This window comes from Hippopotamus amphibius, chromosome 2 (assembly GCF_030028045.1).
Source record: "Hippopotamus amphibius kiboko isolate mHipAmp2 chromosome 2, mHipAmp2.hap2, whole genome shotgun sequence".
Lineage (NCBI taxonomy): Eukaryota > Metazoa > Chordata > Mammalia > Artiodactyla > Hippopotamidae > Hippopotamus > Hippopotamus amphibius.
In genome coordinates, this window is record NC_080187.1 from 144,991,719 (window position 1) to 145,015,865 (window position 24,147).

A 24,147-nucleotide genomic window follows, 5' to 3' on the forward strand; every position below is an offset into this window, starting at 1 on the left:
AAATAAAATACTTGTAAGTAAGTATTCTCTCTCAAATTTTGGCAGTTAGCCCATTCATTAATATGGTGAGTTGAGCTTTTTGATTTATTACTTGGTCCTGTATTTGTTGAAAAGGTTTATTTGTTTTAAGAATAATATTAAGAGTATACGTTTCATCATAGGTCAGAGGTATTAAAAGGCAAGCTCCTAAATCTGCCTTCTGCTGCCTTCTCTCTCAGCAGTCCACTCTAGGCCCTTGAGGTTGACATCTCCAGGTACTACTTCTTCATGCTCTGGATCCAACTCTCCTCTCCACCCCACCCCCCATTCCTGAAGAGCCATCCTTTCAGGTAACTATTTTATTGGGAAGGATTTGATAAACCAAGTACTTACACTCAGATTTAAGTAAAACTCTAACAATATGATAAGGGTTTTCCCTGTATCCCTCCCATTACATCAGTAGGCAATAATGTGCTGATACATTAAGATAGGTCCTGATACTATAGAATGTTGAGCCCAGAGAGTTAAGAATGGCTTGACTATACCCCAAGATCTTCTCTGAAAGCAGATGGGTGTTAAAAATATCTGTCAACTGGTAAAGCACAGCCACTGACCAGTTGGGACAGCAGCTGACCACAACTTTAGAGGAGGATCCCAGGGGTCCTCTGCTGTGCCAGCTATTGACACTAATTAGATCTCTGAATCCAAGGGACAGGGTAGTAGTGAGGGATGCCTCTCAGGAAGCTTAGAAGAAAAGTATTTTCCAACAGTATTTAAATATTTTAACACTGATACAGTAGGGTACATGTGGTCTGAGTATTAACTACTTGAAAATATGATGAGTCCTTTTTACATGAGTTATTTCTGCATTCTGCATGAGTAGTCTATGTGATGGTTTTTTTTTTTTTTCAACAACAGTCACTATCAGACTGCTCCCTGTGTGCTTAAAACCAGGAAGAAATAAAGGCATGGTTTCTGCTTCATGTAGGAGAGACAGAAAAGAACATCAAAACAACTTAAGGATCATTTAAAACTGGAGAAGAAAGAATTAAAAGTGTCAAATGGAATTAATCTCAAATAGGTAGTCCGTTGTAATAGCATATAGATTAAGCAAAAGGAGTCCCGGCTCCAAGTCCGTCTTTACAAGATATCTGACCTTGAGAAAATCACTTAAAGTTTGAGCTTATATGGTCACCTGCAGAAATGGGGATAATACGTACCCTTGTCACTCTCACTGGGTTATTATAAAAATAAGTGACCAAACATACAAGAGCTTGAGAATAGAAACTAAAGCTTGTAAGCATTAAAACCCCAGGGGTACGTAATTGGTGCCGCATAAACATTTGTTTAATCAGTGGGAGGGAAAGATTTGATAAATTGTAAAGCACAGTGTTGATATAAAAGGACGTAGAGTAACTGGTAGAAGATGAGGTAGCAGATTGAGAATTAAAGATTTGTGATTGTTCCCTTATGTGAATTATTACATGAATTAGCAAAAGAATGAGACATTCTATCCCTCAGAAAATAACAAACACTTCAAATATGGAAGAAAGAAGGGAATTCCCTGGCAGTCCAAGTAGTTAGGACTTGGTGCTTTCACTGCGTGGCCTGGGTTCAGTCCCTGGTTGGCGGACTAAGATCCCACAGTGTGGCCAAAAACAACAACAAAAAAAACCCAAAAAACAAATATGGAAGAAAGAAAGTTTATATAAAAGTTGAGCCAAAATTACTGGCATTTGCTGTTTGGAAATTGGCATTGACTTTAGAATGTTGAATGTTGATTATGGCACACATCAAATTAATATCCTTTTGAGACCAGCTTGCTAGAGATTTAAGATAGAGGACTTTTTTTTTCCCCCTGAGTGCTAGAAGGATTTGAAGGTATCCAGAGTGTATAATAACCTTGGGTCATTGCTCTAAGAATAGATTTTAGGTTCTTGAAACCATATAGTAAAAAGCCAGCAAGATTTGTAGCATGGTTTTGATTTCCAAAGTTGCATTCCTTATGCCATAATGCTCAACAGACAAGGATGTAATTTTCCCTCTGTATGTTATTCTTCTAAAGGAAAATATAGAACTTTATGACAGAATTAAGGGTAATGACATGCCAGTTTTAGGTTTAGAATACCAGAAAGGAAGGAAATGATCTTTTACCCTGAAGATTACTGATATCACTGATTTTGAACTCTAATGAAAGCACTACACTTTGTTTCTAAATAGTTTTTTAACACCTTAAAAATTTTCCTAGACTTTGTATTCCGTTTGATTCAGGCAACCCAAACAGATGTGGCTGTGTATGGAAATCTATGCTCTGGGCCTTTGACTTCTTTTAATCAGCACTATTGTTTATAGCGAAAGGGAATTTTTATTCTTGTTAGGAAATGTAGGAAATAAATATTACCAGCTTGAGGTGGTTTGTTGGATAACTTCAATTAGCTGTGGAAATGTTATTTGTGAAAACACTTACTGTGGTAATGTCAGTCAAATTGAGGTATTATGTATAATATTCACTGAAAATCTTGTTTGGCCTTTGTCTTTCAGTGTATTGTGTTTTAACCAAAGAAGGATATTTGATATATACGTAAATGGGAACTTTGAAATACATTAGGCTTTGGTTAATTCTGTGTGAAAAACCTAATTATATAGGACACTCAGAGAATGTTTCCTCTATTTATAAGCTTAGATATGCTTTTAAAATTCTCCAGTTTTTAATTTAGAATGAATTAAGACCAATAGCAGTAAATATTCTTGACATTTGTTGAAATCAATAATGTTAATTTTTAGATTAATATTTAAGAATTCTGATATATTCAGATGTGACATTCTATAATATCTAAACAGATATTTCCCTAGGTCCTGCTATATCAAATTATTTTGGAGCCAAATCAACAACTAGGTTCAAGTAGTAGATTATACCATTGGACTCTAAGGTAGCCTTGAGAGCAAATATTTCCTCCTTTCTAGAAGTCTGACTGACCTCTACTGGAACCAGCTTTTGGGGAAAACAGGGATGGGAGCAGATATCCCATGACCTGTGGAGATGGTGGGAAAGAGAGCCATGCTGGCTGCATGGGTCTCTGTCAGTAGGGCTGCTCTGTTAGGATATGCCAGGGTTGAAGAAATAACTTCAGCTGCTGTAATGCTGCTGAGGCCTGTATGTGTCAGAGACACATTCGTATCTGAGTAGTTTGTTATCAGTGCTGTCAGACTGGAAAACGGGATGAGCTGTGAATAATACCCCTCAGATTTTAAAATTTATAGGATGGCATGGGAGGAGGTTAATGAGGACAAGTCATCCTCATCCAAATTGCTAATGTGTGATTTGACTGCCCCCTTGAAGGATTAAGTGAAAGCATTTGCATAAAGTACACTGGGCCCATACTCGATGCCCAGTCAGTGTCAGGTTTATGCCTCCAGAAGTAGAGTGGGGTACCTCTGGGCTGACTTGGGTGCAAAAAGTGCAGCTCACAAATCTTTCACCAATGTCTCCGTGTGCTGATGGGCTAATTCAGTTGTTTTCATTCCTGTCCCTAAGGGGTACAGAGAGCCCCATGTATTAATTACCAGTTAGATTTTCTTCAGGTTTCAGTGACTTACTCCTGAGACAGCTTCAGGAGATGATGTGATGATGATCTCATGGTTTTTTTCCACTGCCAGTAGATTTAACTCCCTAAAGGATCTCCAGCCTCTTTGTCTGAATCAGGTAAATAAAGCTGTTGTAATTGGAAGGCCAGAGCGCACGCGCGCGTGCGTGCGCCTCATTTTAAAGTTTCCTTCACTGTATGTTTTCTTTGTATACAAAATAATACTGTAAAAACTAAAACTAAACAAATATGAATAATCTACCCAACCAGTGATTTTGGCCTGTTGTGAATGCTTCAGTTTCACCACACTCACACAACAGATTATAATAGACATCACTCCAGGTCAGTAGCTATAGATTAAAAATTAATGACAATTTTAATAACATGATATTGTATAGTATGATCATTCTGTAGGTAGACACTTAGGTTGTTTCCTTTTTTGCCCCCAATAACAATGCCATGTTGCTTTTGTCCGTATATCCTTCGATGCTTTTATTTTATGTGTTCAATGGGGTAGTCTCAAAAGAATAATTGTTGGGTTAAAAAACCTGTATTATTTCAATAAATGCTGCCACATTTTCTAAAGCACTGTAGCAGTTTACATTCCCATCAGCAACATATGAGTATGCACGTATGTGTCTCCTCTCTCTCTCCCTATGACTTTAGCTTTTTGTCTAGATGGGCACAGGCTTGTTTTTACTTTAGAAGAACTTTACTAGGTTGTGTTTCATTGTTGATTATTGTCAGTATTTCACCCAGGACACTGCGCCTTTCGTTCTGTAAATTTATCTTCCATTTCTCCAATGTTTTCTTTCTTTTTTGGTGGGGGTGGGGGCTGCACTGTGCTGCATGCGGAACTTGCCCGACCAGGGATCGAACCCATGCCACCTGCAGTATAAACCACTGGACCACCGGGGAAGTCCTCCAGTATTTTCTTGATTATATCTTTAAATCTTTGTTCTTCTGTTCCATTTCTTCGGTTCTCTTCTCCAGTTATGTATGTGTTGGTTTTTCTTTGTCTGACTTCTGTATGTCATTTTCCTTTCTTTGCTCACGTTTTTCTATTCTACCCTCTAAATTCCATGTCATGTTTTCAGCCTCTTCTCTGTTGTGTTGTTTCCAACAGGGCCTTTATTTCTATGATGCTTTTATTTTTTTATTTTTAAATCTGATTAGCCACACTTCAAGTGCTCAGGAGCCACATGTGGCCAGCAGCAACTGTATTGGCAGCACAGTTCTAGAAGCGGACTAAGGGCTTGGAGTTCTGTTGATTTGATTTGCTGCAAACCCCCAGGTATCTCTGGGGAAACCTAAGGCTCTGAAACAATTCGAAAGCCACTGTGATAGTAAAACCACATCACGGATGAGTTTCATGTAGAAATGCCCACAGACTCTATACTTGTGCTGCAAAGTCTGGGGATTTGCCTCTGCCCAAACTCTAACATCAGGGGGACTAGATGGACCCTGTGGCACACAGCTGGAACAGGATTATAAAATGCTAAACACCATACCAGTTGAATTACAAGGGTTATCTGAAAAAAGCCTGTGTGCGCAGAGTTAGGTGGTCTTCTGGAACCTGCAAAAAGGGAGCTCCTCTGCCATGAAGCATCAGTGTTCCATGCTGTCCCAGGAGAGGGCTGCTAAGATAAAATAGGTCTATCCCTGCAGCAGAAATGGGAGCTCTAGACAGTCATAGCTCCCTGCCCCTGGCCCCTAAGTTCCCTGGCTCTGACCCCAAGCTTTCCAAGCCTCAAATGATGACTGGCTTCTTGAAGAGATTTCCCAGAGGGGACAGAAGTTATTCACTAGAGGATACCACCACACAGTATATTTGGCAGGCACGTTCTTCACTCAAATTATTAAATTGGCATCCTTTCAGAAATTAATTCCTTGTCAACTGTCCAGCCCAATTCCATTTTCAAAAACACTGACTAAATGGGATTTCTGAAAGCTGCAAAATTAAGGAAGCCACTCAGGACCTTGCTGGCTCCACCACAGTACTGACCTGCGACTCCTGAGTACTCAAGTGGCCCTGGTTAACACCACACTCTGGCCTGCGCTAAGCTCAAGCTATGAGGGGACTAAGTCTAAGGAATGTCTCTGAGAAGACCAGACAAGAAGGATCAGAGATTGTGACATCAGTAGTCAGACACTATACAAGGGAATTCTTAATAGTACTGCTCACTTCAAAAGGAATTAAAGTCTGTTCCCTTCTTTAAACTGTGTGTAGCTTTCTGCTACGGCATTATGGTGCCACCTCTTGGATATAAACTGAAAATCTAGCTTTAAAAAATTTTAGTCACATGCATTAAAAAAATCTGAAGTGGGGGGCCACGATGGGTTCTCACATTTATATTCTGCATTACAGTTAAGGAATTACTTAACCAAACCCCTAGAATCTGTAAGAGGGGGGATGCTCATAGCCTGCAGCCCAGAAAAGAACTGCCTCCTAAAGTGAGTTTTTAGCTGTTTGGAATTTTAAATACTACAAAGGTACCACCTACATGCTCTGGTTCTTTCTTCATCCCCTAGCTGGCAGACAAGTGAGGACTGGCTCACAGGAATCAGCAGTTCAAGTTCTCTGTTTCTGCCTCCATTCTGTCAACATACAGTGTAGACAAAGCACCTAGCAGTGTCTGACAAGTAGAAGGCACCCAAGTTATTAATAAATTATTCTTAAATCATTTTTGCAGGAATAATTATATATTAAGGTGGGCATGATAGATTACAGATGCAGTGCTAGAACATCACCACGACACTGTTCACCAGAGTTGGATAAGTGTCTTTCAAACCTTGTTCATGGTCTGCCTGAACAACTGGACCCTCAGGACAGCACAGGACAAGAAAGGCAGTGTAATCAGGTCACTTTATAGACTATTCACTTAAAAGTAATGGGGGTAGGCAGGGCTATAATCACATTATTAGACAAATGTTATTTGTCTAATTATCAGGGGTTGGGGATTTTGTGTTCTTGTCCTAGGTCACTGGGCCTGTCTTAATATTCTTGGGGGAAGAATAGGGCCTAGCTGAAGAAAGCTGCGTCAACTAAACTTCCACAGCAGGTCAAGGTGCCCAGGCCTTAGCTGTGATTTGTTATTAATGGGGAACGGCCTGTGGGTCGAGAGAGCATTAGACTGCTGAAGGCAACTTCGTTTGCTGAGGAAGAAAGGGAAATCAGGTCTTCAAACACAGCTGCTGAACTAGTTCCTACCTCTGGCAACAGTTTTTGATGACAAAGTATTACTGGATGTTCTTTTTTTAAAAAAAGAAAGAAACACTGTGTTTCTCAAAGAAAAAAGTGATTAGGCAAAAAAGTCCTTATGTTAAAATAGGCCATTTTAAGTGAAGTAAATAGATGATTATGATGGATATTTGTTGACTCCTATTCAGCATCCATTTCTCTTTCTCTAACTTTTCCCAGTTTGTATTCAAGTATCTACCTTCCCTACCCCTTTGCTCCTGAGTAGGCTGAGCCCATCCCTAGCTCTATAATGGCCCTTGATTAGTCTAAAACAGAGTAACTCACCTCTCTAGTCACTGTGTTAGGTAACTTGTGTTATAATATGGCATTCCCTGACAGTAGGGGCTGGTTTAGAAACTTTGTGTGACCTAATCTGGGCTGAGAAACAAGGAGAAGCTGATTGAGAGCTTTTGAAAAAGAAATACCACAGCTCTTCTGAGAGGCCTTTTTTCCTACTGGAGGGGGTGATAGGTGGATGAGAAGTCTGAAACTGATGCCTTTTTGCCTCCATGGGGGAAGTGGGCCCGAGGACGAAGCTGGCACTGCTAAGGTGAGTCAGGTTAAGGAAAGAAGGTGGGTCCTTGATGACATCACTGAGCTGCTGAGTCAAACTCACCCCTAAGTAAACCCTGTGTCTGGACTTTTCAGGTATGTGAGCTAGTAAATCCCTTCATTGTTTAAGCCGATGAGTTAGGTTTCTGTTAGTTACCAAGGAAAGCATCCTAACAAACAGGGATTCATGTAAAAACCACAAGTAAAATGTCCATAGAGCCCACGCCAGAAGAGTGTTAAAAGTAAAGCTTCTGTAGCCAAGACCCCAAAAAACAGAAGCATGCTAGGAAGCTATATGGCATAATGGCTTAGAAGAGAAGGCAACTGAGTGTCACCCATCCTCTGCCCTTAAAGTTTCCTCTGATCTTGGATGAGCCACCTAACTTTGGCTGTCCTTGATTCCTCTCAACAGAATAAGCTGTACTAGATGAGTGGCTCCCAGTTCTTTTACCATCCAAAATTTTTATTTGTCTTTTTTGTGGATTTTATATTTTTAAAGATTTTGGTCTATCAATAAATTTTTCTCATGTACTTAATTAGACAAAGTCCACAACAGCAAATCAGCTCTTCTGTCAGCAAAGGTAATCAAGTTATATACCTTAACAAATTACTATAATTCATACTGAACATTTAAAAACAAGATATTTATTACTGGCTTTTGAAACTTCACTATAGAGATGACTTCTGATAGGCTTTTACAAATACTGGAAAAAGCTTCCAGATCTTCTGTCTTGAGGATCCTAGGAGATTCATAAGAACTACCAGATTTGATGACTGCAGTTACCATCCAAGGAGGAAGAAAATTCAGTGACTCTCAAAAATGAAAATTAACATTAAATTACATCTTTTTTTTTTTTTGACTGTGTCACATGGCTTACAGAATCTTAACTTCCTGACCAGGGATTGAACGCAGGCCCTGGCAGTGAAAGCAGAGTCCTAACCACTGAACTGCCAGGGAATTCCCTAAATTACAAGTCTTGATTATAATTATTTACTTTTAAAAATTCTATTGAACATTTTGTTTAAAAGACAGAAAAAAATTTTGCATTTACATAAGCATTTTAAAATATGAAGTGACACTACAAAGCAGTGTGACAGGTTTTCCTCTATCACTTGTAAACTGGATTAGAAGGCAATCCCCAGAATTCCAATAGTGCTGTGGAAATATTTTAATTTACAATCAGGATAAACTGCATTCAACTAGGAGCCAAGCGACCTAGGTTCTGGCTGCTGTCTTGCACCATGTTTTCCTGAATACTCTCAACTTATGGATGTCAGAAGCCCCATCACAAAATGAAAGGGGCTGCAAAATATGCTTTCCAGCTCTGTTATTTTGTAATGCCATGAAACCAGAGTAACATGTCCCAAGCTGTTTGGGATCAGGGCTTTTAGAACCTAAATTCAATGTATAGTACTTTTAATCTTCATACTTCTTTTTTGAGTCCTGTTCTTATTAAATATATATAGTTCCACATTCTGTTTACTTAAATAAATTTTCCTTTTTAACAGTCTCTTCATCATTAGCATAAAAAAAGTTTTTCAAGGATTTATTTTTTTTCAACTTGCTTTTTCAATTTCTCCAAGATCTCTTCTGGGGTTGTGGAGGACAGAAGCTTCACGACTTTTTCACGAGATTTACCACCCTGGACCAAAAGGGAAAAACAGTGTCAGGATAACACACTAAACTTTCTAATGCTATCAGAGACAGCGTACCTCAGTTGCTGAGGACATGCAATTGTGTCCTCGTGGGGTTGTTACAGATGGGCTGGTGTTTTTCTGACAGCTTAGTGCCCGCTTTCTCCTAGCCATTTCTGGTCTAACCAAAGACCTCTTAGATTCTGCCTTACTGCAATTTTTTTTTTTTTTACAACTCTCCAGAGTTTTTAACCTTTATACATCAATTTCTGTAATAATAAAAGCTAGGCATTAAATTTTCAAAATGAATATGGAATCCAGATGTACAATATTCTGATTTCAAGTAATACTTTTATTTTTTAAATTACCAAAACAAATATTTCAATTTTATATAAACTTTGTATAAAAATAATTCCAAATGTAGAACATTTGCTATTTGCTATTCTCTATACTGTTACACATTTCTGAAAATTCCAAGCAAAAAGTGACCACACATCCAAGTGCTATGACTCCACAACTGCTTAAGACAACTATAAGGGTTTGTTTTAAAACATCCTTTAAAGAAGGTAAATTTTGAGCAGGTATTTATCTAGATGGGTAGAAGCTGCACAGGTGGAAGAGTGGGGCATGCCTTTCAGGCAAATGTTGGAACTTGTGTGCTGGCAGAAAATCAGAAATGACCTGCTGCGGGGGAGATGCTGAGGGAGTGGCCTGATCAGATGGATGTTTAGGTGCAGCCTACTAATCAATGACTCTGTATGCCCTCTGCATTCTGGGTAGGAGCTACAGAGTATAGCACTGGAAGATAAGTAGAGCTTTAAGAAATATAAACATGGCTGGGTCTTACTCCTGCAGATTCTGTTTCAATAAGTCTGGGATGATGCCCAGGAATCCGTGTTTTAGAAATCATTCCTAGGTGATTTTGATATCCACCCCAGTGCAAACCCAGGTATTAATGACTTTATATGAGCCGTCTCTCTTCCTAATGAGCTTCTCCTAGTAAGTAAAAGGATAGCATGGGGGACCAGATATGCTTAATGAACTCACTAATGGAGATGGCAAACAACAGGAATCATTTTAGATTTTTCTAGTATGGTGATGACTTGAGGGAAGAGACAAGATTAATCTGACAGAGCAGGTACAGGAATGAACTTAGAAAGGAGAAAATGCTGGAAATGATGGCAATTAAGGCGTTATAAGTATAGCGTGTGTACAGTCTGAAGAAGAACTGAGGCGTTAGGAATGAAGGAGACTAGGAAGAATTCACAGATTTTAGTGACTGAGAGTTAAAAACAACTGGTTTTCCAATTATTTGGAAAAGAAAAAAATTGGTATTTTAAAAGTAATGACTGATGTAGTACTCAAAGATGTCGAGAGAGAGACCTACCTTGTCCAAAACCACATCACTCTTCCTGAGTTCTAAGACTTTGGAAAGATACCGACAAAGCTCAGCGTTAGCCTCTCCTTCCGTTGGAGGCGCTGCGATAGCTACACTCACAGCCTCGGCTGTCAAATCTGGAATGAAAACAGTGTGGACTTGATCCTCATGGAGTTCTTTCTCTTCATGAATTGAGCATATTTTGTATGCATTTGTCTGTCATATAGCAGGGTTTCAATTAATAACTGCTGAATGAAGAACGATTAAACTAATCACAGTTAAGGGAACATAAATATAAATATGCCTCTACTATTATGGAAATCCAGAGGAGAAAATCGATATTTCCCCCACCTGCTGACCAAGATGGGCCTCCAGAGTCCTGGGCAATAACTTGGATTTAGGAGCTGGAAACTGCAGTTGGTCTAATAGGAAGAGCCCCGGGCAGGGAGTCAGAGGAGCTCAGCTTTAGCCCCAGCAAAGTCACTGATAGGAAGCGGGTGAACCAGGCAGTTCATGAGACCTTACAGGGTTGTTCAGGGCTTCCTCATCAGGAAAATGGGAGCACTGGATTAGATCCACCTCTTATGTGAAATGCCTCTTTGATGTTTTTTAAAATGTAGTATTTATTTAGTTAGCATCTACATAGCACTTATATACACTAATTTTAAGGGCAAACAAACATGTTTTAAGGGCTTTACAAATATTAACTTGTTTATTCCTATAATTTTATGAAGATATTAATACCTTTATCATCTCCATTTTACAAATGAGGAAATTGGAACCGAGAAGTAATATGTTCAAGGTCACATGGCTAGAAACTGATGTGATTCAAAAATAAATTTGAATTCATACTTTGAAATCCAGGGACAATGAACACTGCTTTTTGAAGAGTGGTCCAGACTCCTTCATCAATACAGCCTTTATTAAGAGCAACCTGCCTGCAGCCCTCCACTGTTATTTCTGAGAGAGAAAAGTATATACTCAAAGCAGTTTACACATGAGCTTGAGCTGGTCCTACATCTGGGGTTACCTGGGCATTTCCACACGCTTACATCTTGCCTGTGTAAACATGGGCACAGAATCCACAGGAATGAGATGGTAGAACAACCCCTCCTCTTATCCTATCTCTGATTCTAAGATGCACAGTTTTTCACATTTTAGTATCTTTGAAATCCAGGTGGAAAAGAGTGAAAAACAGATGGAAAAGAACATGTTTAGTTGATGTGGATTTTGCCTTACTTACTGGTACATAAAGTACTTGTGTACCTTACAGTTGATGGCCAATTAGATCTGATGAAACATGGCAATCCAACAGTAGACAGTGTCCACAGCAACTACTTAGAAAATACTGGCCAAGGAGGGTATAGCCAACAAACAGCCAAGCTAAACATGGCCACCAGCACAAACCGGGCCTAGCACTCCAATTTTGAGGTACTGTTTTCAAAATACTTTAAAAATTGGAATATAGAGCTTTAGCTTTAGTGGGTGAATAAGACCATCAAGATAGTTCAATGGTTTTCAAACTTTTTTCCCCACTCAGAAGCCTCCCCACCCCAACTCAATTTGCCCTGAAGCCCCAACATTTAAAACAAATGTAAACAGCTACTCAGGAGTCCTGTCTGCCAACCTCCCCCTTGCCCACTGCAGAGATTCCTGAGGCACCTTTCAGGCTCCAGGGAATAGCTTAAACATATTTAACAGTTCAACTATCTCACCTGACAGATGAAAGAACTGGGCCCAGAAATACTGTGTATAGTTTTGATTTAAAACAAGCTCACACAGGTGTTGATGATCGGGTTCACAGATCTGAGGTTTTATCTCCCTCCCTGGACCAATGGTCATTTACAAAAATCAACCAAAACATCTCTTTTTCTCTGGCCAATGTTTCCACTGTTGGGATAGGACAAACTAAGAATCATCTAGGCTACACGTTTCTATATATGTTCTTTCTAAAACATCTTTTTACAAATTGAGGTATAGTTGACACATAATAGGTGTACAATATAATGATTCACTATTTGTATTCCGAATTGATCACCAGAGTAAGTACTGGTTAATAAAATACCATATTAAAAAGGACAATATACAATGGTTTTTCATCTAACTTGGTATGCTTTAAATATGGTATATTCACTTTTAAACACTAGGTTACATCTTTACATTAGAATTCAGAATGTTAAAATGGAGAAGCCTCTAACTGAAGATGTGAAAAATATACCTGACCATACAGAATAAACTCTCAGCAAACCAAGGCAAAGGGAGGATGGAGGGCAGGGGGAGACTGACAACTGATTCATACAAGATTCCCACCCCAGTGTCCACGTATACCTGTCACAGCATTTTGTTTGGAACCAGGTTTGGCATGGATGGCTATGGTGACACAACCTTTAGGATCAACTGCCACAGGACCTAAGGGAGGAAGTGGTCTCTCCGGTTCCTTGCTCTGGCTTTTACCCTAAAACGACAACAAGCACACTACAACTTTACAGGTTACAAAACACTTTCCCACACATTTGATCCTTCTATGATTCCTTTTTACACTTAACCAAGACAAACTAGGCTAATCAGTCGCATCCAGGGATTTCTGGCCACGTAGAATGGTTTTCCAACATCCTTCACGGCTCAAATCAGTTCTTCCGTGAAGCCTTCCCATCAACCCCACAAAGTGCTTTTTGCCTGCCTTGGAAGACCTGACTTAGAACTGGTTCCTACCGTCTGCTTTGCATTTCCCATTCCTCAGGGGCAGCGACCATTCATTATTCGTTTTTGTATCTCAAGCAGCACAAGTTACTAAAGGTTTGTGAACAACTATGGCTGGAAGTGTATGTGTGTGTGTTTGGGCGGGGGGAGGAGGGAACAATAGTGGCAATTTAAAGGACTACTATGTGCCAGAAGCTGTACGAGGAACTTTACATTCAATAAGCATGAACTGCGCACCGGGGTAGCATGCAGGCAAAGGACGTGTAAAGACGAATAAGGACACACGGTCCTTGCCCTCAGGGAGCTCGGGCTGCGGCGAGGGAGAAAGAACAAATATCACTCTGATACACTGTGCTAGAAGCGCCGACCACATACGCACGGGGCATCGCGGTGCAGAGAAGGGGGAGGCAGTCCCGCCTCGGAACACGGGGGAAGCTCCCGGCAGGAGGCGGTCTTAGAGCAGAGTTTCAGGAACCGACTGGAGTCAGCCCTGCGGAGACAGTGGCAGGAAAAGTGGGAGTGGTGCGTTCCCGACCAAGGGGTGCGAAGACTAGGCAAGGGAAGGAGACAGAACGCTGAATAAAGCCTCCCAGGGAAGCCAGGCCGCACGGCGCTGAAGGAGCACGAAGCGCGAGCCTGCGAGTGTGGGAGCGAGGCCGGCGGGGTCGGCAGCCGCAGCTCAGGGAGAGCCTCGCGCGCCGCGGGCCCGGGCGCTCCGACTTCCCCGGTGGACGGCGGAGCAGCCGAGTGAGGTGGGGAGCAGAGAAAACAAGCAGTTGGCGAGGCTTCTACCCGCCCACGGGTCCCGCTTCTCTCCCGCGCTCCTCAACCGGCATTCCTGCGGCCCACCCTCCCGCTGCCACGGGATTTGCCACTGGCCTTGTTCGTAGCACCAGCTTTCTTAGGCATCTCGGCGCCTAAAGGGAGCCGGCCGGCAGCCGCAGCACCAGGTCCTGCCCAGAGCTGCCTTAGCCCGCAACCGAGCCGCAGCATCCCAGCCAAGGAGACGACAGCACGGGCGGTCCGGCGCCGGAAGAGGCTTGTGCGCCTGCGCACGCAGCGGGAGGGAGCGGCCCGTTGGCCCGTGCCTCTGTTCTGGCACGAGGGCGACACCTTCCGGCTGGCGGGAGCAAGACTCCTCCGGGATCTGCGCGGGCCCCTCTCCATCTAGACAGCTGCTCAGGAGACTGAGAGATGGGGAGCTAGGCTCTGGTCGAGTCGTGACCACCCCTCACCCCTCAGCAGACGGGAAGGTTGCGTTAACTCTGGTCTTGTTTCCTCACGGGAAGAAAGTATTGGAGTGAGCGGCAAAGAGCGCACAGGGCCAGGAGTCTTTTCGCTGCCGCAGCCAACCAGCAGGTGCAGAGCCCCACGCCGCTTTCTATGGCCCATAAGTGGGTTTAGTGTTTCCTGCTGCCTCAGCCTTTAGGTACCTTCCGTATTTTGATGGAGCACCTACCTTGTGCCAGGCTCTGAGGATGCCACAATGTAAAAGGAGAGGGAATATATTCTGTGTGATGTAACAAGAGATGAAACTGAAGAAGGCAGAGGCAAGACCATACATAGTCACTGAAGGGTTTGAAGCAAAGGATTGGTAGAGTCAAATTTCTTGTGATTAGAAAGATCATTGGCTGCAATGTGGCCATTAGAATAGAGGTAGGGCGATCTCCCACTTAAATGGAAGATGGTGGCCTGAACCAGAGTAGTGGCAGTGGGAATGGAGAACTGAGAGCTGATCGTTTCAAGGATATTCAGGAACTAGAATGATCAGAGCTTGGGGAATGACTGGATGTGGGAATGAGAGTGAAGAGTCAGAGAAGATGCCCATGTTTGGGGCCCGAAGAGCAGGTTTGGGAGTCTGAGGTAAGTTGTTCAGTCTGGGACACAGTGAGTGTCCTGTGGGACACTAAGTAGAAGTATTAAGGGGGTAACTGAATGTCTGTAACTGAAGCTTGAGAGATCTGGACTTGTGATGGATTCTGGAGCCCTCTGAAAATAAATGGTAATTGAAGCCATGGAAGTGGATGAGATAAAGACTCACAGGGTGTGCAGAGCGTGACGGCCCTAAGAGGTAAAGAAGGCACCAAATGACATTGGCCAGATGTAAGAGTACATGGCAGCCAAGAAAGGGTACTTCAAGAGGGAGTAGTCAGAAAAAGTGAGAAGTGCCACAGAGAGTGCATGTAAAGCAGAAATGAGCGGTGCTGGTGACCTAGGTGGGAGCAGTTTCCATGGAAGGAGGAAAGAGAGAATGTATGCAGAGAATAGTTTTATTTCACTGGGAAGGAGTAACTGGTATTGGAGGAGCACATGACATTATGATGTTTTTTCTGTTTTAAACTGGATGAGAATTAACCACATTTAAATATTGATAGGAATAAGCCAGGAGAGAAGTTACAACAGAGGGAGGTGGTGGAGTTCTGAGCACAGGTGGAGACTGTCTATAAGAAGCCTTACTCAGACACCCCTTCCTTCGTAAGAGAAAGAAAAGCTTAGATGCACATGCAGCTGTGTTTGTAGGTTGGATGGGAAGCACTCGAGTTCTTTCATTAGCTAAATGAAAGTGTTCAAGATGTGATGAGTGTTGAAGAGGTGAAGAGAGTAGAACAGATTTAAATACTCTGGAGAATGTCAAAGAGCTAACTATTGAAACTCACCCCGCAGCACTGATGGTCTAGTTGAACTTGGAGACCATGAAATAATCAGGACCCCAATCTTGTAGTTATAACATTTTTAAATGCCTGGGCCCAGCAGCCAGGAAGTTGCAGATAAGGCAGACAACTGGATTCATCCAGGTGGACATGAGGGGGTTAAGGGTTATTGAAATGGTTAAAGTGATCAAAGATCAAAAGTGGAGAAGGGGAAAAAAAAAGATTGAAGGTGGAGTCTAATGGGGTAGGGAAGGAAGAGGGTCGACAAAAAGGGTGGGGAGGCCAAGGGAATGGCAGTCTTGAGGTTCAAGAACACATGTCACTGGAGTATAGGTGAGAGCTGAAGAGGCATCGAAGGTTGTGGTCAGCGAGCGAAATGTCTGGATTTACCATTTCATAAGTAGTGGGAGTCCATGACAAGGTACATGGTGTGGTCATGAGGAGTGACTGACATGAAATGGTGAAGGTTACTGGAGGTCAGGAAGGAAATGGAAAGCTAGGTTTGGATGGACTGTCCACCTACTTGGACAATGAGGCCACTCAGTATGAAGGCTTTGGTAGAAGAAAGTGAACTAAGTGTTAAACCAAAGCCATATTTTCTTTGTTTGAAACTAGTTGTGATTTGGGGCAGAGAAGCTGAATCAGCATTATATAGAATTAGTTTCGGGTGAAGTCACAACAGCCTCAAGCTTTGTCAGTTAAGATCGAAATAAAGGGAGCACTTGAAATCGTGATTATGGTATCTGGCAGTTGACTAGATTGAGTGAAGGCACAGAGAGGGAAGAGGTGCCCTGCAAGGACCATTCAGCCTTTCCCAAAGGTCACTTAGGAGTGGGGAGTGGGGAAGGGGGAGGGGGAGGGGAAAAGCCATCAGCTCCATTTGCCACCCAAACTGTACATCTGTTGTTGCTTCTGCCCCTGGAGAGGAGAGAGCTGGAAGAAATACTGCCCAATGGTAATAAAAAAAAAAGGGGGGGGGGGCCTATGAGCCAAATGGCAGAAAACCTGTTATAAATGTTTATACTGGTTCCTATTTCAATTTCTTTCAGGTTTTAGTAAAGTCCCACTAAAAACCTCAATCTTGTCTTAGCTTTTGCCAATGGAGAAGATGAAAAATGGAGTTTTAAAGTGTGCAAAGGAGGCAAGAGAGTAAATGAGCCAGCCGTGTAGCTCTTGGGGCTGGGACCACTACAGCACCATCCTCTCTTATGATGTGTTTCTAATTCAAGGGACAATTTTCAGGTTTTGAATCTGGATGACTAGAATAGGAAGGCAAAAAGGCAAAGGTTTGAAGGATATAGGAGTTTAAAGGGAACGATGCTTTGTCTAAAACATACTGCTTTTAACATAGTGCATTTGAAGACCTGGCTCTAATGTCCTATACGGTTGTCTACTTCCAGGTAAAAAAATTTTCTTGCAAATTAAAAGTACTACTTATGTGGGCCTCAAAGAAAGAACATTTTGATAATGTAAATAAATAATCACAATTTGTTGGGTAGATACTGGAGTAATCCAACTTCTAAAAAAAAATAGAAAATGCTTGTATTCTACAGTAAATAAAGATTAGCCAAGTATCTTTTTGGGTCTTATTGTAAAGTTTGAGAATGGTGACACATTATTTTGGGACCCAGCAAAACAATATCTTCCCAACTTTGTAGCTTGGGAGATAGACCTGGGTTTAAATTCTGCTTCCCACCACTTATTGACTTTTTAAAACAAGAATTTCTTGGCCTGTGAAATGGGTATTATAATAGTACTTCCCTCGTACTGATGTTGTGAGAAGCAAATGAGAATGTGTGTAAAGTACTTAATGCAGAGCCTGGTGCACAGGAGTCACTCAGGTAGCTCTATTAATACTAAATGATGGTGAGATGGTCCTTACACTGTATCAGAGTAAATAACAGGAAGAGTTTTCCTTCTCTCAGTGCTGAGAGTAGAACAGGGAAGAAAAACCTGAGACTGCAAAAAAACTGATGGAGCAGCACATGGCAGCAGTTATTACTGCTATAGTTGCTTTAAGGCAACAGTAAGGCATTCTTATTTTGGGTTGCATTACTTCCATAAATTAAAGATAACATTAAACCTCAATTAACTACAACCTTTTTCCAAAATGGTATCTTATACTCAACTTTTAGAAAAAAAGACAAATGACAAAAAAAATAGAAGTATAATAGATATTTATTTTTTAAAAATTCCAGGGGATGTCCCATATCAGTAAACAGTTTCATTTCTTGTCTCTTCTATGACTACCTTCAGTTACAATCATTCAGTGCAACATACTTGAAGCATGTGAAATGCTTCAAAATGTCAAAAAACATGAACTTATCTCTGGCATACCATGCACTTTAAGGCAGAAGTATTTTCCAAAATGGTAACTGCAGAACGTTTGCTGGTTAATCTTTAGTTTACTGGAACCACACATTTCATAGATATTTCAGTTAACTGAGCTTTACAGCCATAAGGCCACATTACCAGAGATAGAAAAATTTCCCTTTTCTTCAGCAATTTTAAGAAACCTCTGCCACCAACACACCTCACTACGTTCTTGAAAATATCAAATGAAATACTACTTTAGATGGAAAATTTTTTTATCCTAATTACCATTTAGAAAAAATTCTTTTTAAGTTGACACTTAGAAGAATTGTGATTTCTACACATGTTCCACAACAACTATCTGGTATAGCTTAAACTTAATTACACATACATTTTTAGTGAATCATTTTCAAGGGAAAGAAAAAATGTTATTTATATAAAAATTTTGCCTTATAAAAGTGTATAAATGTCATTCTGCCAATATACTTCCTATCCCCTCCTAATGCAGCTGAACCTGTGACAGTGAGGTCATGAATGTTAAACATATTTTATTTCTTGGCTAGAATCATGCAGGTGACAGAAAGTATACTTTTCAGCAGGATTCTGTTGGGTATCTTTAAAATTTCAAAGTAGTTGTTAAAGATGTTAGTATTTCATTCCATTTCTTGCTGTGAAAGATTACCACCACAATGTTGAACTGATGTCTGTTTACCCAGTCACCATCAACATCACCACCATCATCATCACCATCGTCTCAATCTTGGGAATTCTCAACAGCATCCCCCACCACACAGAGAGACAGGTATAGTGGTGCAGTTTAGTGATGAAGAATCCAGTCCTAGAGTATACCTTTAGAGCCTTTGTTTACATCACATTATTGTGAATTTGTACAAATTCCATTTATCATTAATAACTGTACTATGTAACATATTACTATACTATTATAAAATATCCTTTTCTGTAAATGCATTGAAAATTTTCTTAGGCATTTGTTATAAGCCTATTTCTAGCAATATTCCAAATGTTAACCACCAGATATTTTTAAACTCCAAAGATAAGGTCAGTTTTCCTCATTTTCTGCAATTAGTTATTTGAGTTAATAGGAGTTCTGTAGGAATACTGACCCACCTCATCTTAAGTAACTTTCAAAATAGTTAAAACAGAAACAAACAAAAAAAAACAAAGCAGCTATGTAAAACAAGAATCTTTCAATTATAAAACTGCTGAAAGATGAGTCAGCTGGTCTATGAAATTATACAAGATAAAGCTGAAATAGCTTTTTTAAACAATTAAACCCTTCTTTTTTCCCCTAAAGTTATAAGAAAATGGAAAATATCCCTTTAAATCATGCAGAGATTTAAGTCAACACTTATCTACCTCTTCTAAGAAACTAAAATGTCTCTTACCTTACAGTTATAAATATTCATAACACTCAAACTCTTTTTTGTGGCCAGTTTTTTATGCCTCTGATGCTAGACTGTATGATACTATTTAGCCAGGATGTATTATAATGCTGAATTATGTATAAAATATTATTTCTGGTATTTGTCCATCTTCTATTGAAGTGCCATTATTATTGCCAGGGGAACTGAAAAAGAAAAAAACAGTCTTGCTAGCAGTAGGTGTTTCATGCACTACTTTCTTCAGTCCTTTTGTGCCATAGTGGGAATCTGGACCCTAAATGAGAACAAAAGGCTCATTAGTAACTTTCATTTAATAAGCACTCAATTTAACTAGTATTTTAATTAGATTAACAATGTATTGTATTTCATTATAGCTCTTGTATAAAAATTTATGCCAAGTCATTTACTGAAAAATGTAGTTTTTGCTACAAGCTAATTAATAACTAAAAATACTGAAGGTAGAGCTCAGCTATTAGAGAGCAGTAAAATGATTTTAAAGAAATAATTTTTTTAATTTTATCTTCTGTCAAACTTTCAATCTCCTACTCACACAAAGGGCTACTTCTCATGAAGAACCATTTCTTTCAGAGCAGAGCAGTGCTGAGAGGCACTGCTTTTCTGAAAGCAGTGGAATATTTTAGCTCCCAGCTTCCTACCTTCCCCTCTTCCGACAAGGCTGTACTGTTAGTGATTCTCAGCGTCTACTGAAACACACTGTCTCTGATATGCAAGAGGAAACCGTGGGCCCTGCCAGCTCACCACCTGGAACATTCGGGAAGACTCTTACTTTGAGTGTTGCACATGCTGTGTAGCACACATTGGGCAGGATCTCTATGGGTTCTTTGAACATGACCCTGAATGTGTTAGCAGTCCCATCACAACTAAATCCAGTATCATTTTGTCCCAGAGTTTGTTTTTTTTCATATTCAATGATCTGTAATTTTTAAAAGAAAAGTTAAATTTAAGTTAAATCAACTGAAACAAAGTTTCACAGAAAAGAGTAGGAAGCCCTTAGGCACAGCAGGATAGAGTACTACATCTCTCTGTTGCAATTTTAATCTTATCTCTAACCACCAAAGATGGCTTTAAACATGCTGTTAGCAAATGCATTCACCGCAGGAAGGATGGGGAGGATGTCAGATAACTGGGCCTTGGCTGCAGGACAGAGGAGCTTCTAAAAAAGACACATTGCTTGGGAACTGGTATTTTAGAATGTGTGGATTTTAGATACCTGAGGGAAATAAGCCTTTACTCCTTGCTAGCCTATGTCTCATTGCTGGGAATTCCTATAGCATTTCCTATCTGGATATTCAAAATATGAAAATTCTGTCTTTTCAATTTAGTTCCATAATCTGTGCCAGGCACTGAGGGACACCCTCACGGAGTTTCTAGTCATTAGAGAAGACAAACAATGACAATTCAGTACAGCCAACTGTATAGCAGTAGGAGAGCTATACATAAGATGAAGTAGAAGAGGAAAGGAAAAACTGATTTTGTCAGGAAGGGGTGAGGCTTCACAGAAGAGAGTTTTAAAAGCTCAAGTCAGAGGTTACCAGGTTATAAGAGAAAGGTCTTCCTGTGAGGGAACAGTATGTGTGGAGGCCAAAGCTCACAAAGATATCTTTTTGCATACATCAGATAAAGACAGTAATAGTAAAACAGGCTGAACCAGTACATGTAGCAAGAGATCAGGACAGTGGCCACCTCAGGGGGAAAGTGACCAGAAAAGATCACGAGGGGGCGTCCGGGGTGCTATAATACCCTGTTCCTTGATCAGGCTGCTGGTGACACAAGTGCGTTCACAGTTTGTGAAAAGGGAGCCATACGTAACCCCTTATAATTATGTGCATTTTTCTGTATGTACAGTTGGCCCCTTATACACAGATGCAGAACCTGGGGATGTAGAGGGCTGACTGTACTACACCATTTTATATAAGGGACTTAAGCATCCGTGGATTTTGATATCCACAGGGCGTCCTGGAACCAATCCCCCACGGATACTAAGGGACTACAGTATATCACAGTTCAATAAAAAATTTAAGACGTGATGGTGACCTGGAATAAAGTAGTAAGACACAGGATTTGGTTGTGGCAGTGTAATCTAGAGCAAACCACTTCACTTCTCTGAGCCTCAGTTTTATCTTTTAATTTGTGAAGAAAACTTGCTTGCCTTCTTCCTAAGGCTATTGTGAGAATCAAATTACAAAACTACAGCAACGATGAGAGCGACAGACTCTGTTCCAAGCATTTTACATGCATCATCTCAACTGGTCCTCACAAAAATATAATGGAGGCACCACTACAAGTTTACTTGTAAAAGTAAACAAGGAAACTGAGGCTTAGAGAGGTTACCTAATTTGCCCACTGTCACACCCTGGAGATGGCAGAGCTGAGATTCAAACCTAGGCAGGTCTATCTGGTAGTGTATCTAGAGGGTGCATGAGACTAGCCACTGGGCAAAAGGAAAAAGAAAGAAGTTCTATTTCTGTTCATTTTATATTTTATCATTTTAATACACCTATAACCCCGATGCCCTCCCTCAGTTTGTACACAGGGAATCTGGCGTCTCACGTAATACATGAGGGGCACTGAGGGAAGAGAGGGGTTCCACAATTGAAGAAAATGACCCTCACTCCTTCCCAGGCCTGCAGATTATATAGCCTGCTTAAGTGGGTTTATAGATCCTATTGGATAGGGTCTTAACAATATATAAAGTAAAATGGGGAGTGATCATGAAAATCTTTTATACCCCTCAGAGGTTTGCTGTGGTTTTTTGGCATTAAAAATTATAGAAATAAAATTTCCTAACTTAAAATCTTTCAAATAAACAATTTCAGTGGCTTTTGAATTTGTTTGTTAAAAATATTAAAATTGTAACTTTCTAATTAGTTTATAAGAGCAATGAATTGACAGGAGTGATGTAGATTTATAGCTGAATTTCACTACAAACCTTAGTGAATAGGATTTAAAAATGAGCATGATTTCATTAGCACAACCAATAAAGCAATTCTTCCATTGGGAACAAGGTGCCTTTGTGAGGTAGTAAAGTATCTGTTTTGGCTGTCATCAGACCAGATCTTTGAATTGTCAAATATCTTGAAAACTAATGATGCAGAGCTTCCTGAATGGCGCAGTGATTAAGAATCTGCCTGCCAATGCAGGGGACACAGGTTTGATCCCTGGGCTGGGAAGATCCCACATGTCTCGGGAGCAACTAAGCCCGTGCGCCACAACTACTGAGTCTGCGCTCTAGAGCCCAAGCGCCACAATTATTGAGTCCATGTGCCACAACTACTGAAGCATGTGTGCCTAGGGCCCGTGCTCGGCAACAAGAGAAGCCACCGCAACGAGAAGCCTGCACACCGCAATGAAGAGCAGCCCCTGGCTCTCCGCAACTAGAGGAAGCCTAAACGCAGCAACAAAGACCCAACACAGCCAATAAATAAATAAATAAATAATTTATTTTAGAAAAACTAATGATGCATTTTGATCACAAAATTCACCAATGTTTTTAACTATTAAAAATAGTATATTAACATTTTAGAGAGGGTCATGTTTTCTGCTGATAGAAGTCTGAAACATTGTTTACTTCCTTTTTTCATTTCTATTTTTTGTTTTAATTTATGTATAAGTATAGTCTTGCATAGGTATGTGTGTGTAGTAAATAAAAGTACAATGTAGATGTGTTTCAAAAATAATTTTACTAATTGGGCTGTGCAATCAGAAGTGTGGAAAACACTGGTTGGCTGGAAGGGAAGGAGAGAGCTGCTTCACTTTCTTTATTAAGTAATCATGCCATATCTGAAAGAACTGAGGTGGAGCAGACCTAAGAATGGGGCAGGGTACGGTTAGACAATCAGAAATCAGAGGTGTTACCAGTAGTTATAAGAAGTTAGACAGTTTCAAGCCCTAGAGTTCAAAGTACCATGAAAAAAGGAGGTGGGTGTTTTGAGACAGTCAATATACAGCAGGAAGGACTAATAGAAGGGTTGCCTGGACAAAGGAGAGCTCCTTGTATGTTAACACTTCTGTTAAGGACCCCAATTTTCTGAAACCACACTTTTTAGATCAATTTTAATGGAACCCTCTAGGCTTAAAATACTACTAATAGGCTTTCTGATGCCTTTGATAATATTATACTGAAATTTGGACTCTGTCGAAACAATATCTTATTGTAAAATTACACTTGTTATATATTTCAGATTATATAGTGGGAGAAAAAAAGTGTACCTGTATATTCACTTGATAATCCGTGGGACCATGAATAGATCCATATAAACCAAATCCGACTATAGAGATTCTTCTATTAACTGTGAACCTGAGAGAATGAGGCCAAATATAAAATAACAAACATAATTCAGTAAGCATTCACACTTCAAAGGCTTATACATTTTTAAGTGTTACTCAGAACACCTAATTTTACTCATAATAAAGAAAACTATCAAAAATTAAACACCCTTGGGAATGTCATCTGCTTACCCAAAAACTCTTGCTAGAGTAACTTACTGGGAACTTAAGTAGAATCTGTTTTCTGTACTGTACATTTTTGAGCCACGCAATTTATTTAACCTAAATAACCCACTTTTGTTGTAATGATAACTTTAGTCCAAATCTGTCTGCACATCTCCTTCATGAATGTAGACTTGTCAGCCATCAGACCTGATGCAGAGCATCCCAAACTCTGAAAGTTCTTCAGCTCAATGAGTACCTA

The 24,147-nt window shown here is 40.4% G+C and overlaps 2 protein-coding genes across 3 annotated transcripts in view; both read right to left on the reverse strand.

The window, feature by feature from the left end:
* Nucleotides 1-3,862: 3,862 nt before the first annotated feature.
* On the reverse strand, nucleotides 3,863-14,092 carry C2H15orf40 (chromosome 2 C15orf40 homolog). Its single transcript, XM_057719982.1, has 4 exons — nucleotides 13,949-14,092; nucleotides 12,698-12,824; nucleotides 10,379-10,506; nucleotides 3,863-8,999 (listed from the first exon to the last, which is right to left on the reverse strand). The coding sequence occupies exons 1-4, from the start codon at nucleotides 14,060-14,062 to the stop codon at nucleotides 8,904-8,906; spliced, it is 465 nt and encodes a 154-aa protein (XP_057575965.1). The 5' UTR covers nucleotides 14,063-14,092; the 3' UTR covers nucleotides 3,863-8,903.
* A 3,794-nt stretch (nucleotides 14,093-17,886) lies between these two features.
* The window catches only part of BTBD1 (BTB domain containing 1), a 50,920-nt gene continuing 44,659 nt past the window's right edge, over nucleotides 17,887-24,147 (reverse strand). The window contains exons 6-8 of one of the 2 annotated variants that reach the window (XM_057719980.1): nucleotides 23,667-23,754; nucleotides 20,224-20,370; nucleotides 17,887-19,710 (exon numbers count right to left, since the gene is read on the reverse strand). In XM_057719980.1, the coding sequence (XP_057575963.1) occupies nucleotides 19,552-19,710; nucleotides 20,224-20,370; nucleotides 23,667-23,754 (394 nt within the window). In that variant the 3' untranslated portion in view covers nucleotides 17,887-19,551. Of the gene's footprint in view, nucleotides 19,711-20,223; nucleotides 20,371-23,666; nucleotides 23,755-24,147 lie in introns of those variants that run through there. The other variant, XM_057719981.1, reaches the window with a different exon arrangement.

Coding starts and splice junctions, on each gene's coding strand:
- C2H15orf40 (XM_057719982.1), bottom strand. CDS start 14,062: ATGCTGCGGCTCGGTTGCGGGCTAAGGCAGCTCTGGGCAGGACCTGGT. Junction 12,825..13,948: donor AAGCTGGTGCTACGAACAAG/GCCAGTGGCAAA, acceptor TTGTCGTTTTAG/GGTAAAAGCCAGAGCAAGGA. Junction 9,000..10,378: donor GTGATGTGGTTTTGGACAAG/GTAGGTCTCTCT, acceptor CTTTTGGTCCAG/GGTGGTAAATCTCGTGAAAA.